This window comes from Caloenas nicobarica, chromosome 5 (assembly GCF_036013445.1).
Source record: "Caloenas nicobarica isolate bCalNic1 chromosome 5, bCalNic1.hap1, whole genome shotgun sequence".
In the NCBI taxonomy this organism is placed as follows: Eukaryota; Metazoa; Chordata; class Aves; order Columbiformes; family Columbidae; genus Caloenas; species Caloenas nicobarica.
The window spans coordinates 30,706,517-30,717,500 of NC_088249.1; the positions used below are offsets into that span (position 1 = coordinate 30,706,517).

A 10,984-nucleotide genomic window follows, 5' to 3' on the forward strand; every position below is an offset into this window, starting at 1 on the left:
GAACTGTGAACAAAAGATTTGAAGAGGCAATGCTGAATAAGTAACTTCTGTACTTTAACTGAGCTGGAGCTGTTGGCTAAATACTAAATGTGATAGGGCTGTTTCTCCATAAAAGTAATCAAGTATTAAGGAGTCACATATGGAAGTATGCATTTATAGTACAGAAATATATATATATATGTATAAGCATCTATGGTAGAAATAAATTCAGGTGGTTTGGGATTTACTTCATGTATATATATTTCTTTAAGCTTTTGCATCAAAGCTTTTGTCAGTGAGAATGCTAATGAGGACTTTCTTTTTCTTGGTTTTGTGTGGGTTTGTTTGTTTGATTTGGGTTTTGTTTTTGACTGTGTGCCTAGTTAGATGTTGTGAGTGTTTAAAATTTTTCTTCTTTTAAAAACTGTTAGGTATCAGGCATTTATAGCTGAAGGAAAACTGATGTTTACTAAATCAAGTAAAGAACTCATGAGAAAATTAGTATTTATATTGCTCTTAGGAAAACATTTTGTCATTACAGTTTAGTGCTTAGACCTGACAAGGTATGTTCCACTCTTCTTTTTCATGTTAGAAGAGTTTACATAATGGACTTTGATAAAAAGGAGTAAGATTTTACACAGAGTAATTATATCCCCGATCAGCGATTCACGAATTCTTCATTATGAGATTATTAAGGACACATTCGGGAAAAAGGATATGAACATGCAGCTGTAGTTCAAAACTGGCAAAGAATATCATCACTGGGAGTTTCTTAAATAAGTGCCTGAATTTAGGATTTTTTAAATCATTTAAATAAATGGTTTGTCTACTGGTTTTGCTGAACATGCAAGCATACTTTTTGGATTAAGGTGACTAACAAGCATATAGGAGTCTAACTTAGAAGTATGCATTTAAAAAAAAATATTTTTAATTTCCCGTTTCACAGAAAAGTATATTTCTAGAGACCTGACAAGTCCTGGAAAGGAAAGTACGTTTTTTCCATTACTAGCTGTCTTCTTCTGTCCATAAGTTCAGTTCTTTTGAAACAGATGTCCTGCTTAATTGAGAATCCAGTTCTAGACGTGAAACACTATACCAACAATATTTTTCCAGGCCTGTGAGCCACTTCGTGTAATGAGAGATCAAGTCCTTCCACCGACCAGTGCTCATCAATAGAAGTGTGGATTGTTTAATGAGATTTGCCAGTATCTAAATGTATATCTACCAAATTATAGATACTGATGTAGAGATACTACTATCCTCTATATGTAATGGTTAAAAAAAATTATCTGAGTACAGTAAAGGAAAAGTGAACTTGGATAAATTCTGAAGAAAGTACAACTATAATTATATATTTTTTTTATTGCGCAGGGCAGAAATTGAAATGCTTGATAAATAATAGAAGTTTTAGGCACCAAAAATAGTATAAACCCCTCTTTTTTTCTAAACAACAAGTAAATCTAATGTGATGTCCAGTACAACACTGAGTTTGAGGTGGATCAGTGATAGCAAACTCTTGTTTGGCATTTTAACAGCATTGACTGGCTGAAGCTTTACCTTTGCCACATGGTTTTCCAGCAGTGATGGTATGATATATTGCTGCTGGAAGCCTCAGTCTCCTTGAAGGCAATGGAAAATAGGTCCTTAATTGTCTGTGCTTATTTGTTATTAACAGCTTATGAGATCTCCTGTATGTTTCAGCCATAGGATTTCTCCAAGTAATTGCTTTCATCAAGTATAAGATCTCTATTTAAAATATAGCATCATTCAGAACAAGTTTGTGGCTTATCTCTTGCTGTGGAATACATGTGGAGCTAATGGCTGCAGCCTTTTAAGGATTCTCTTGGGAAGTACAGAAATGTCCTAGTCATTTATGTACTTATCTTCTTTTGTTTGAAGATTTTTCAGAAAAGCAACCAGTGCAATGCTTCTTTGGAGAATGGGTCAATAGCCATGAGGAGCCAAAAGGACATCTTTAGTTTTTGTGACTGGGAAAGCATAAAAAAAAAAAAAAAGAGGTACACCACCTTCGTCCCAATTTCTGTCAGGAAGATCAATTCATTTTGGAATCTGGAGTCAGTTTTATGATTTTTTTTAAAGTTAGATCTTTTCTAATGCAAAACAGTGGGGATTTTCTTGATACCATGAGTGAGGCATATTTGTTTTTAAAATAATGTACATTATTTACTTTTTTTGTAGATTATTTTGTATTGAGAAGTGTCTTTTCAGCAATCCCAGTAACGAAATTACATTGTAATTATATGGTGTCTTTCAGTCAGAAGCATCATGAATTACTACACTCAATAGCACTGTAAATAGTCACGGTTTTGTGAAACCCATCCTTGACTCTGTGAAATGTCGGCAGGTATTCATAGTACAACATGCAACAAATTAAAAGAGGAAAAGGAAAAAGGGAGATCTCAGATAGAGGGAGGGGGAACTATTGTGAATTTAGCTGGAGAGTAGGGATAACATTCTACTGTCACCGAAAGTGTCATTCAGACTTTACTGGTCAGAGCAGTTAGTATTCCTGCTTTCTTGTCTTCTTAAAGGGTGTTTCATCTGAAAAATGGCACAGTGAATATAGATGTCTGGTTTTCTATGTATACTACTTACTTTGCAATCTATGATTTTTTTTTTGCTCTTGTATAATTTAGTATGTAACCAGCTCATTTTTTCTTTTTTTTAATTATAAAAAGTCAAAAGTATAAATGAAGCTACTCAAAATACATTACACTTCCCTGTAATGTAATTTGAAACTCATGAAACATTAATGCATAAAATATGGAAGGTTGGTTTTATGCTACACAGAAAAAATTAGAAAAGTTATTTCTCTATGTTATTAAAACTATGTATCATAGAGAATTCATGAAGTGTTTGGACTTTTGATTCATTTTCTCATGAGGGACAGTCATGAAACTACCCATTGACTTTTGTGTGTGCATATGTGCGTGTAAATTTTTAATAATACTAGTTCAGAACTAGATCATCTCATAAAATCAACCACCTGTATAACCAGTGTTGTTTTAATAATTATTCTCTCTCCATACACAACTTGCATGTGCACACATTTAGTAATTACTGCTTTTGAGGGAAGTCTTTCTATTTATGAGTTGAGAGCCTACACTCACAGTAGTGACAGAATGGCAACTGAAGCAGCAACCAGAGAATTTTTATTTGTTTGTTTAAACACGATTGGTAATTCCTTGCTGTGAGAAATTTGCTTTCCAAATTATATCTATAGTTAAAAGCATGAAAGAAAAATTTTAATGTTCATACTTTAAAGTGGGCAGAAGTGTAATTAGGTAGTAACTAAAAGAAGTGGGAGGTACTGTTTTCAGTCCCCCAAAGAGTCCAGGTTTAGCATAAAATATTAATTGAAAAATAGTATAGATTTAAGCCAAAACAGCAAATTGTGTAAAAACAACCAACCAACCACCACCAACAAAAAATCTTATGTATTCTTTTCCCTAATAAAACTTTCTCCAGCTTGGTTCCAAGGTTCTAAGTCTCATGATTTCAGATGAAAATTATTCCTGAGCATTTAAGCTGGAGTTAAGCTTGTATTGCGTGATAGTTTTTAGGACTAAAAGGAAATATGCCTTTCAGAAATGCAGCTTCAGCTGAGAAGGAGGTCGAACACTGGAACAAGACACTTGTGATCAAAACTAGAGTGCGAGTCGGCCTAAACTCCTGCTACAGTGTACTGGCAATATTTTTTTTTTTTGATTGGTTAATTTAATTTTGAATTTACTTGAAAGAAACAGTAGTTATGAGGGCAGATAAACCACAAAGAAGCAACACAGAGAAATAGAAGAATGACATTAATCTTGCAGTAATTGCAGGTAAAATAGAGGAAGGAAATACTACCAGTATGTGTGCTGCTTGTGATGAGAAGAAAATCTCAGGAACATAAATATGTCTAGAAGAAAAAGATTTGCATTTTGTTGAGGAACAAAGTAGCAGCTAATCTTTTCCTATAATCCAATTGCACTTGTTCACAGAATATTTCAGTTCTATATATCCTTTTACAGAAAGAGAGAATTTGAATTGGAATGGCATTTACAGAATTTAAACAGAATCAGGGAACATGAGCAGTAATTTATTATCTAGGTTTATTCATGTTACTTTATGATCTAGCTAAATTTACAAAGAACTGCTCTTTTTTATGGGTGTTTGCTTATTTTTGTAAATAAATATGAAACAGACCATTAGAAAGATGTCTATATTCCTTCTAAGTATTTTCTCTAAAAAGGAAATATGTACTTTTGAACTGAACAACAAGGAATTTGTTCAGTGCATGACACCTCTGAAAAAATAAGTTAATATTTCACCCAGTATACCTATGGAACCCAATCCAGAGCTATTGAAATTACTGAAAGACATTCCATTATGTTCCTTTAGGGTATGTATGTGCAATCAGTAGAGATTTGCTGTGTAAGTGTATTGTCAGAGGCTGAGGCTGAGTCTGATGCGAACAAACACAGGTCCAGACCAGCCTAGTGTTTCTGCCTGCCGTACACATAGGATCACTCATGATCTTTTGATATCTTGTTCTGCCTTGAACTTGTGATTGTCATTGTGTATGTAGCCAAGGACTTTCCCAGAGTTGCCTGATACAATGGAGTTTGTCTGTAAATTCTAAGTGCACACAGGCAGCGACTTGCCTGTAACGTACTTAGTTGTATTTCTGCTTGATTCCAGTAGACTTCTATCACATCTTGTGTCGACCCTGATTTTTTTCCCAGATTTTCATCATACTGCCACTTCAGTTTAAGAATCGATGGCATGGAACTACTCTCATCAGTAAAAGCCTACTGTAGCAGTGTGTTTAGCCTGCCCCACAGAAATAATAGATATCTCTAACTCTTCATTGACTGCTCTCTACAAGAACTTGTGCTTTCAGAATACTCCTTCTTCAACTCCAAGTCTATAGTCAAATGAGCAGCTGAAATAGCATGAGATTTTCTTAAGTATGGAATCCAGAGCCTAGATGGAGTTTTAAAGAGTTTGAAGTAATTGATGAGCAATGAAAACAGAAAAAAAGTTAAATGGAATATAGTAACTTAAGTACAGTTTTAAAGGAATAACAGTGATTTGCCTTAGACTAAAATGTAGAATTGTCCCAGATTAGGATTAATCGGTCAGATTAGATCAAACCTTTTTTTGTAAAGATGCTTCTCTGTTAGGAGAAGATAAAATGACATTACACATCTAGTTGAAAGATTTAATAGAAGGAAAAAAGAACAGCTATTACAGAAGAATCATGGCATAAGTTATAATTAAACTTGTGAAAAGGAAAAAGGAAAGCTGAAAAACAGATTAAAAAGCTCCTTCGTTCATTAATCTCTCTGTAATCTCTTCAGAAACAATTCTATGTGGTGGAATAAGTTAAATGTTTCTTCTGTCAAGTTGTTGGTTTTGTTTTTTTCGAAGTCTTGATGCTGTTTTGTATAACCAGTGAGGCTTTTTCTTTTTTGGTATGATTTCGTGCAGGTATGTTTCATGCCACCATGTGAGCCTGTAAACTTGAAGCCATGTTTTTTGGCCTCCTTACCTATGGTTATTCTAATTGGCACAACAGCCACATCAAGTGCTAATTCTTTCGATCTAGCCAGTCAGCATCCTCCTACTATTTTTGCCAGGGAAATACTGCATATTAGCTGTATTAGTCACACATGAGGTGCTAGTTTGTGATCACCATATCCACCACCACCAAAGACTGCGAAAAGTGAGAATATAACTAGAGCATGTGTCATCAGAGAGAAACACGGCAAAGAAATAAGGTAATGGAAAAGCGAAAGGGATGGAAGCCTTACTACAGGTAGTTGGAGGTGTTTACATGAGAGGAGTGGGAATGAGGACTGGGGAGACAGGAGGTGAGGTCTTAGTGTGGGCAGCAGTGCAGGTGTGGTCATGGTTCTACCTCCCATGCAGATATTTTATGTGTCTTGATATACACTCATAGTTTCTCAGTGCAGATTATCTTTTTGCAGCATAAGGGAGGGGATGAGAAGTGACATAGCATAATCACGAACATCTGGCATTCCACACAAGATGCTATTCAATTCCCAGAACTGAACCAGGACTTTCAGTTTGGTAAATCAAAGGACTTGTAGGCAATGCTGACGTGATAGGTGATTGCAGCATGGAGTTATGCAAGTGTGTTGTCAATAAATAAAAAAGGATTAGGGAATTAACTGATACAGAGTTTAGGAGTTCAGGATTTTGCAGCATGCAACAGTGAATATGAGCCACAAATGCAAAGTTAAAACAATTTGAATTTTGTCCCAGACATAATGGCTGAGATCCCTCAAGTACTGAGCATCCTCCTCTGAAGTGCAGAGTTTCATCAAATCTCTGTTGAGTTCATTGGGCACTGAGGGCAACAAACTGCTCTCTGTTTTTTGCCCTTCTTAAGCATCACAGTTTCTTGGACTGTTGCACGTTTGTCAAGGCTTTTAAAGACATAATAATGTATTAGGGGATATATGCAGTGAAATTACTTTGTTTCTTTTTATTTTTGTTTAGTTTGATTCCTTTTCAGGGGACAAATATTATACTTGCTGAGCCCGATTTCTAACTTGCTTATGCTAAAGCATATGGGATAAGTGATGCCTGTGGAAGTAATTAATTTGCTTTGTAAGTAAGCAAATGTCATAATTGCAATCATTTTTTATAAAATCTATTTGGCATGAAATAAAAGATGAGTTCCTTCTTTTTTTTTCTTTCTCATAGCATTTTTGAAAAAAAATTAAATTGCATATGCACTTTAAGCTTATGTTCATAATTGCTTTAGATACTCACTCTCTTTTTTGCAGCAGAAATTTCAATATAGCCAGGAGCATACAAACAAACTTGGAAACCTAACCTTCCTGCATAGTCAAAGATACCTTTACTGGATAGCTCAGAGCATTTATTTTGGGTAGTACTTATGCTTCTCACTTGTGCATCCAAATTACTTTCTGAGCTGCTTCTCCATAAAAGGGAAGTAAGAGCACCAATTTCACCAACTTCTCTAACAGGCAGGGAGTTAAGTACTTAAAAAAATAGTGGTGGTGCAGGTAACAAAACCAAACAGAAAACCTTTGCTTTTTCAATTTCTGTTTATATAACCAGAGTTGAGACCAATAATTTTGTTTTATCATTTTATACCTTGTAACTTAATGACCTTATGAATTTTAGGCTTCAACAGGAAAAAAATACATATGTATATATATATATTTACATTACTTCATTTGTACTGGCACCTAGAGGGCTGTGGCCTAATATGTTGGATACTATATTAGTATACAACACAACCAGTGTTTGCTGTGAAGAGTTGATATTCCAATATATAAACAAGGGAAAATCAAGTGAATGCAGGAAACAGATGGAGAATTACAAATTGGTAGCAAGATTAATATGACCTACATAAAAAATCCTAAATATGTTTTGCTTTTTAAAGTAATTATCTCCATCTTTAAATAACAATTTCCATCAGTTGTCACAAATACAGGGATGTTACAATAGAATATCTCAAAATAAATCAAATGTTGCCATTCATTTCAGGAAGAGCAGTATTTGATTTATGTTTTATGCCAAATGCATAGAGATGTATTTATGTTCTGTTAAAACTGAATTTTAATTGGAATATAATGTTTTCTGTGACATATGTATTTTGCATATTGTCTAATTTTTTAATACATGTATATTTTTAGAAGATGTCTTATTTATTAATAGGTGAAATATTCACCCTGTCAGGGGTTGTATTTGAAAGGATATTAGTGATATATTTCTATATTAAAACAATTTAAGAGTGTTGTCAGCTAAAACACTCAATATGATGTTTCTGAAGTAGATATTTAGAAAAGGGTGTTTTTATTTATCTCAGAAGCAGACAAACATAAAACATATTAATGCACCAAAATGCATCAGAAGTTGTATGTTGTTTTTATGGCTAAGTGCAAAAAGATTTCTGGACAAGGTGGGAGTGGATGGTTATGGAGGAGGATATCATTCTTTATCTTACCTCTGACTAGACAGATAATTTTGTCAAACAACCAGACCTGTTAGTGGTGAACTAAATGAACTTTTGTGATGTTGAATGAGAAAAGCAATAGTTTCTTTTGAGAAAAATCTTCCTTGTTGCATACAGAACATTTCAGTCTTAATTTTGTGGCTGATTTAAACCTTAAAGAGTAATCCTAGCCGTATTACAGGAACTTGAATTTTCATATGTTGCATGTGTAGCTATGATATTACATGTGCTACGATGCTGCCATAAAAATAAATATTCAAGCTACTTCTAAAATCACATGTACAGTTGTGAGAGTGTATTTTCATACCTTCTTATGTTCTTGGGTTCTTCTCTTAAACTTACATAAGCACTTATGCCTAACTTGGTTAGAACTGTGCACATTGGTTATGAAACTAAGCAGGATCTGGGAAATCACAATTATCAAAAATTCCCAAAGAAGCTGTTAGTATGGCCTAAATCAATGGAGTCAGGTAGATGTTTTCTATAGTATGTGGCACAAAATTATAATCATGAAAGCTGTGCCATGCAGTGAAAGATTTGTGGTTTTATTGAGTTTTCCTGGGTGACTCTGTTTTTATACAACTTCACATTTTTGGAGTGTTAATTAAAAAAAAAGAAAAATCTGAACATTGCTTGTATTTAGCATTAGTTAATACATTTTCTATCTAGATGCCGAATACCAAATCAAATCTAAGAGTGATTTCCTTTTTCTGACAGGGAAACTAAAAAAGGGCACCTCAAAATCACCAGGTAATTTGAACTACAGTTCAAAATGAGTATGAGGTGACCTGAGTTAAAAAAGAGTGTGTCTAAAAATATATATAAAAACATTTGAGAGTGTGTGTTTATACACAAAAATGTATATAAGTATATACACACATTGAGATGTTTGTGTTTTTATAGGATTATTTAGTATGTGGGTGGGCTATTTTTTTTTTTTTCAACACCTTACTTTTATTTTACCTTTAGAAGAAGTCAGAACTTAATCAATTTTGTCTGTTCCATAGGACATCTTTTGTTTTGGTGTCAGTGAATGTGAATGAAACTCTAAAGAAATTAAAAATTCTATATATACTGTAAAACAATTCAGTGCAAAATACAATATGTTATGTTACCATTTTAATGTGCGTATTGCATAAGTGGAAAACATAAATATTTCTCAATTTTATAGTATGTTGGATTTTCAAAGATTTTATTTTGATGCTATAATAACAACTGAAAATATCTAAAATGGGTAAGACTAGAAAAAGCTTATTTATAGGGCATGCATTTTTATTTATATTTAGCTTGACTTTATAATAAACTTGACTTTATAATGAGGCAGTAAAATGAGAATGTTGTTAATAAAATTTTAATTGTATTTTGTATTGCCTTGTTGCTGAGATTTTAGATAGCATTTGGGTGAAAGGATTGACAAATTTAAAATTGTTACCCCTACATGTATGCTCCACAAATCCTGGATAAATGGATATCAGAAGGCTACTAAAGATGTATTTTTGTAAGATAAAACTTCATATTAATTCAATATCATGAAACAGATGGTACATTAAGACTTTGAGACACGTTTGTAAAATGTATTTCTAAAGTAAAAGCTATGAAAAATATGTATAAATATTGAATTTTTATCTTGGGTGTCATTCTTCACTCATAGCAATAAGTCAATAAGGAATAAATTTGTTGATGTTAATGAGGTCGTATCAGTTTGAAACTTGTTTCAACAGGAGGAAAAGTAGGATCTATAGGCAAATACCCTTCATTTGAAGACATTCTGATAAACTTTTTAAGATGTACAAGTACCATATTTTATTATTTAAATTCTTCAGCATTTAGATACTCTCTCCTGCTGCACTTCATTTCCATAGGCTGAAGAATGATACCATTTAGCAAATAATGAATTTCTGTATACTGACGGGGGTAACAGATTGAGCAATCAAGATCATGTCCTGTTCAAGACCAACTATTTTATCTGTTGATGCTATACCATATCTGCTTTAGCCAAGAGGGCTTTTTAATTGTTGTTACTAGAGATGCTTTAAGGAAAGGTAAAGAATTTTAGACAGATTTTGTCGAAGAAATTGGTTTGCTACATTAGCCTGGAAAGAGAGGAATCAGGTGAAAACACTTTGATACAATCTAAGATAATCATTCCATATGAGCATAATACCTGCATTTGCTTAGTATTTTGATCTGAAATGTACTATGCTGAAAGGAATATATTCTGTGGGAGAATGATAAATATGATTTTCCTGCTATTTTCTCTTTAATTCTTTGATTTGCACATTTGAAACAGATGCATAGCATTAAAAAGCATGATCTGTATTTCTTTTTAATATTTTTAACCTTTTCTTTTAAAAACATGGTAACTAACTTGCTTCATTCTTTTCCTTCCTTTTATAGGATAGCAAAATATTATAGTGTTTATGCACAAAGCAGAAGTATTATTTATATATTTTTTTTTAATTACAGGTAAAGATTATAGTTCCCAACAGCACAGCAGGTCTGATAATAGGGAAGGGAGGTGCTACAGTGAAGGCTATAATGGAGCAGTCAGGGGCTTGGGTGCAGCTTTCCCAGAAACCTGATGGGATCAACTTGCAAGAGAGGGTTGTCACTGTGAGTGGAGAACCTGAACAAAACCGAAAAGCTGTTGAACTTATCATCCAGAAGATACAAGAGGATCCACAGAGTGGCAGCTGTCTCAATATCAGTTATGCCAATGTCACAGGTCCAGTGGCCAATTCCAATCCAACCGGATCTCCTTATGCAAACACTGCTGAAGTGTTACCAACTGCTGCAGCTGCTGCAGGGCTATTAGGACATGCTAACCTTGCTGGAGTGGCAGCCTTTCCAGCAGTTTTATCTGGCTTTACAGGCAATGACCTGGTGGCCATCACCTCTGCACTTAATACATTAGCCAGCTATGGATATAATCTCAATACATTAGGTTTAGGCCTGAGTCAGGCAGCAGCTACAGGGGCTTTGGCT

The 10,984-nt window shown here is 34.0% G+C and overlaps 1 protein-coding gene across 5 annotated transcripts in view; it reads left to right on the forward strand.

The window, feature by feature from the left end:
- NOVA1 (NOVA alternative splicing regulator 1) overlaps window positions 1-10,984 on the forward strand; it is a 154,662-nt gene that overhangs the window by 139,557 nt on the left and 4,121 nt on the right. For all 5 annotated transcript variants that reach the window (XM_065636729.1, XM_065636730.1, XM_065636731.1 and 2 more), the window contains one exon: window positions 10,466-10,984. This exon is cut by the window's right edge and continues 4,121 nt beyond it. In XM_065636729.1, coding sequence (XP_065492801.1) covers window positions 10,466-10,984 — 519 coding nt within the window. The remainder of the gene's footprint in view (window positions 1-10,465) is intronic.